This window comes from Capsicum annuum, chromosome 3, assembly GCF_002878395.1.
Source record: "Capsicum annuum cultivar UCD-10X-F1 chromosome 3, UCD10Xv1.1, whole genome shotgun sequence".
Classification (NCBI taxonomy): Eukaryota; Viridiplantae; Streptophyta; class Magnoliopsida; order Solanales; family Solanaceae; genus Capsicum; species Capsicum annuum.
This window is the reverse complement of record NC_061113.1, coordinates 42,936,476-42,938,294: the sequence shown is the minus strand read 5'-3', so window position 1 is coordinate 42,938,294 and position 1,819 is coordinate 42,936,476. Positions and strand designations below refer to the sequence as shown.

Sequence of the window (1,819 nt, the reverse complement as noted above, 5' to 3'; positions counted from 1 at the left end):
ATTTCAGTAATTTTTTTATAATACATATAACTAGTTATATATGAAAATATGGAGTTCCCATAATTATGAGGCTTTAAGGAATTGCTTAAGTGCCTAGTGGACGAGACGCCCATGATCTCTAATTACTTGGCTAATCATATTTAACTATTCACTTGTGCAGATACTTGTCTTGACGGCGTCAGAGAGCACTGCAGAGACATTAATATGGGCACTATCTCTGTTATTAAATGATACTCGCTCATTGAAACTAGCTCAAGAAGAGTTAGATGAACATGTAGGAAGAGACAGATGGGTTGACGAATCGGACATCAGGGGCCTACCATATTTGCAAGCCATCGTAAAAGAAACCTTACGTCTCTACCCACCTGGTCCTTTGGCAGGGCCTCGAGAGGCCACTGAAGACTGTTACGTCGGTAAGTATCATATTAAAAAGGGTACTCGTTTAGTTGTCAACCTATGGAGGATTCAACGAGACTCGAGAATATGGGAAGATCCACACGAGTTTAAACCAGAAAGGTGGTTCTGGAAGAAACATACGAACATTAATTTTAAAGGACAAAATTTTGAGTATATTCCTTTTAGCTCTGGAAGAAGAATGTGCCCTGGTTTGATGTTTGGAACCCAAGTAGTGCATTTGGTGCTAGCAAGATTACTTCATGGATTCAATATTTCAATGCCAAGGGAGGAACCAGTAGATCTGAGCGAGGGCTTAGGCATTGCCTTGCCTAAAGTGAAACCTCTTCAACCACTTCTTTCTCCTAGACTAGCTGTGGAACTCTACCAAAGTCTTTGAAAAAGTAAACTTAATTAAAAATATATACAGGGTGAGTGTGATAAGTTTGAGTGCCTAATATATGCGTAGAACTATCAAATAAGTTGTAACTATGCAGTGTGCTTACTATTTTCAGTATAAAAGGTTAACGGGTTTACAGGGTCAGAACCAAAATGTTACATTTTGGGATAAGTCACCAATTCCTTCCGTGTTTGACAGTAAGACTTGAATGTTTCAAAATTACGAAGAAAGTACTCTTTATTTTCAATTTTATACTATTAAAAGACTTCAAAATATATGATGAACAATGAGGGGTGGTTCACACACATTAACAGTCTAAAGAGAAAAATTTAACGGGCCCTTAAATTTTTAAGAAAAAATAATATATCTTTTTATAAAATCTAGTTTTTAAAGTTTTTTGAGATGCAAAATTATTAATATTTTTTTATAATTAATTTCATCTAATAATTCTTTTTCAATTAATAATATAATCAATGCATATAATCTTTCTTAAGATATAGTACTCTAAATATATTAAACTTTTTCTAATAATTTTTTTCTTTTATATATTTTTTAAATAATTTTATAAAAAATTATAATCTATTATTGCTAAAAAATATGAGGCATCTCTAATTTAGGAGTCTAAGACAGCTGTCTCTTTTATAAAAGGGTAGAGATGACAAAATTATGATTACAAATTGTCACAAGCCAAAATTCAAGGTCATGATGACATCTACTATGATACAACTACGGTAGGTAGGCCTAATCCACTAACTCAGAGTAACTCAATTTAAGAAATAAAATGGCTATAGCGAAACATAACATTTAAAATAAAACACATCCAACAACAACTCAACAATAAAAGGTACAACACGGATGTCACAACATAGTTTCACGAGTACAGAGCGTCTCTAATATCGAAAGTAATAAACTATATAAATACAACCACGTCTCTAATACAAATAAAGACATAAAGTAAGGATAGATGAAACCTTAAGACTGCCTTGAACAAAAAGCTAACCACGACAAGTATTTTGAAAATGCACG

The 1,819-nt window shown here is 33.0% G+C and overlaps 1 protein-coding gene across 1 annotated transcript in view; it reads left to right on the top strand.

Annotated features, from left to right (window-relative positions):
• The window catches only part of LOC107863880 (dimethylnonatriene synthase), an 11,574-nt gene extending 10,781 nt beyond the window's left edge, over window positions 1-793 (top strand). Inside the window, exon 2 of the mRNA XM_016710063.2 lies at window positions 161-793. Within this exon, the coding sequence (XP_016565549.2) occupies window positions 161-793 (633 nt within the window). The remainder of the gene's footprint in view (window positions 1-160) is intronic.
• The last annotated feature ends 1,026 nt before the right edge of the window (window positions 794-1,819 follow it).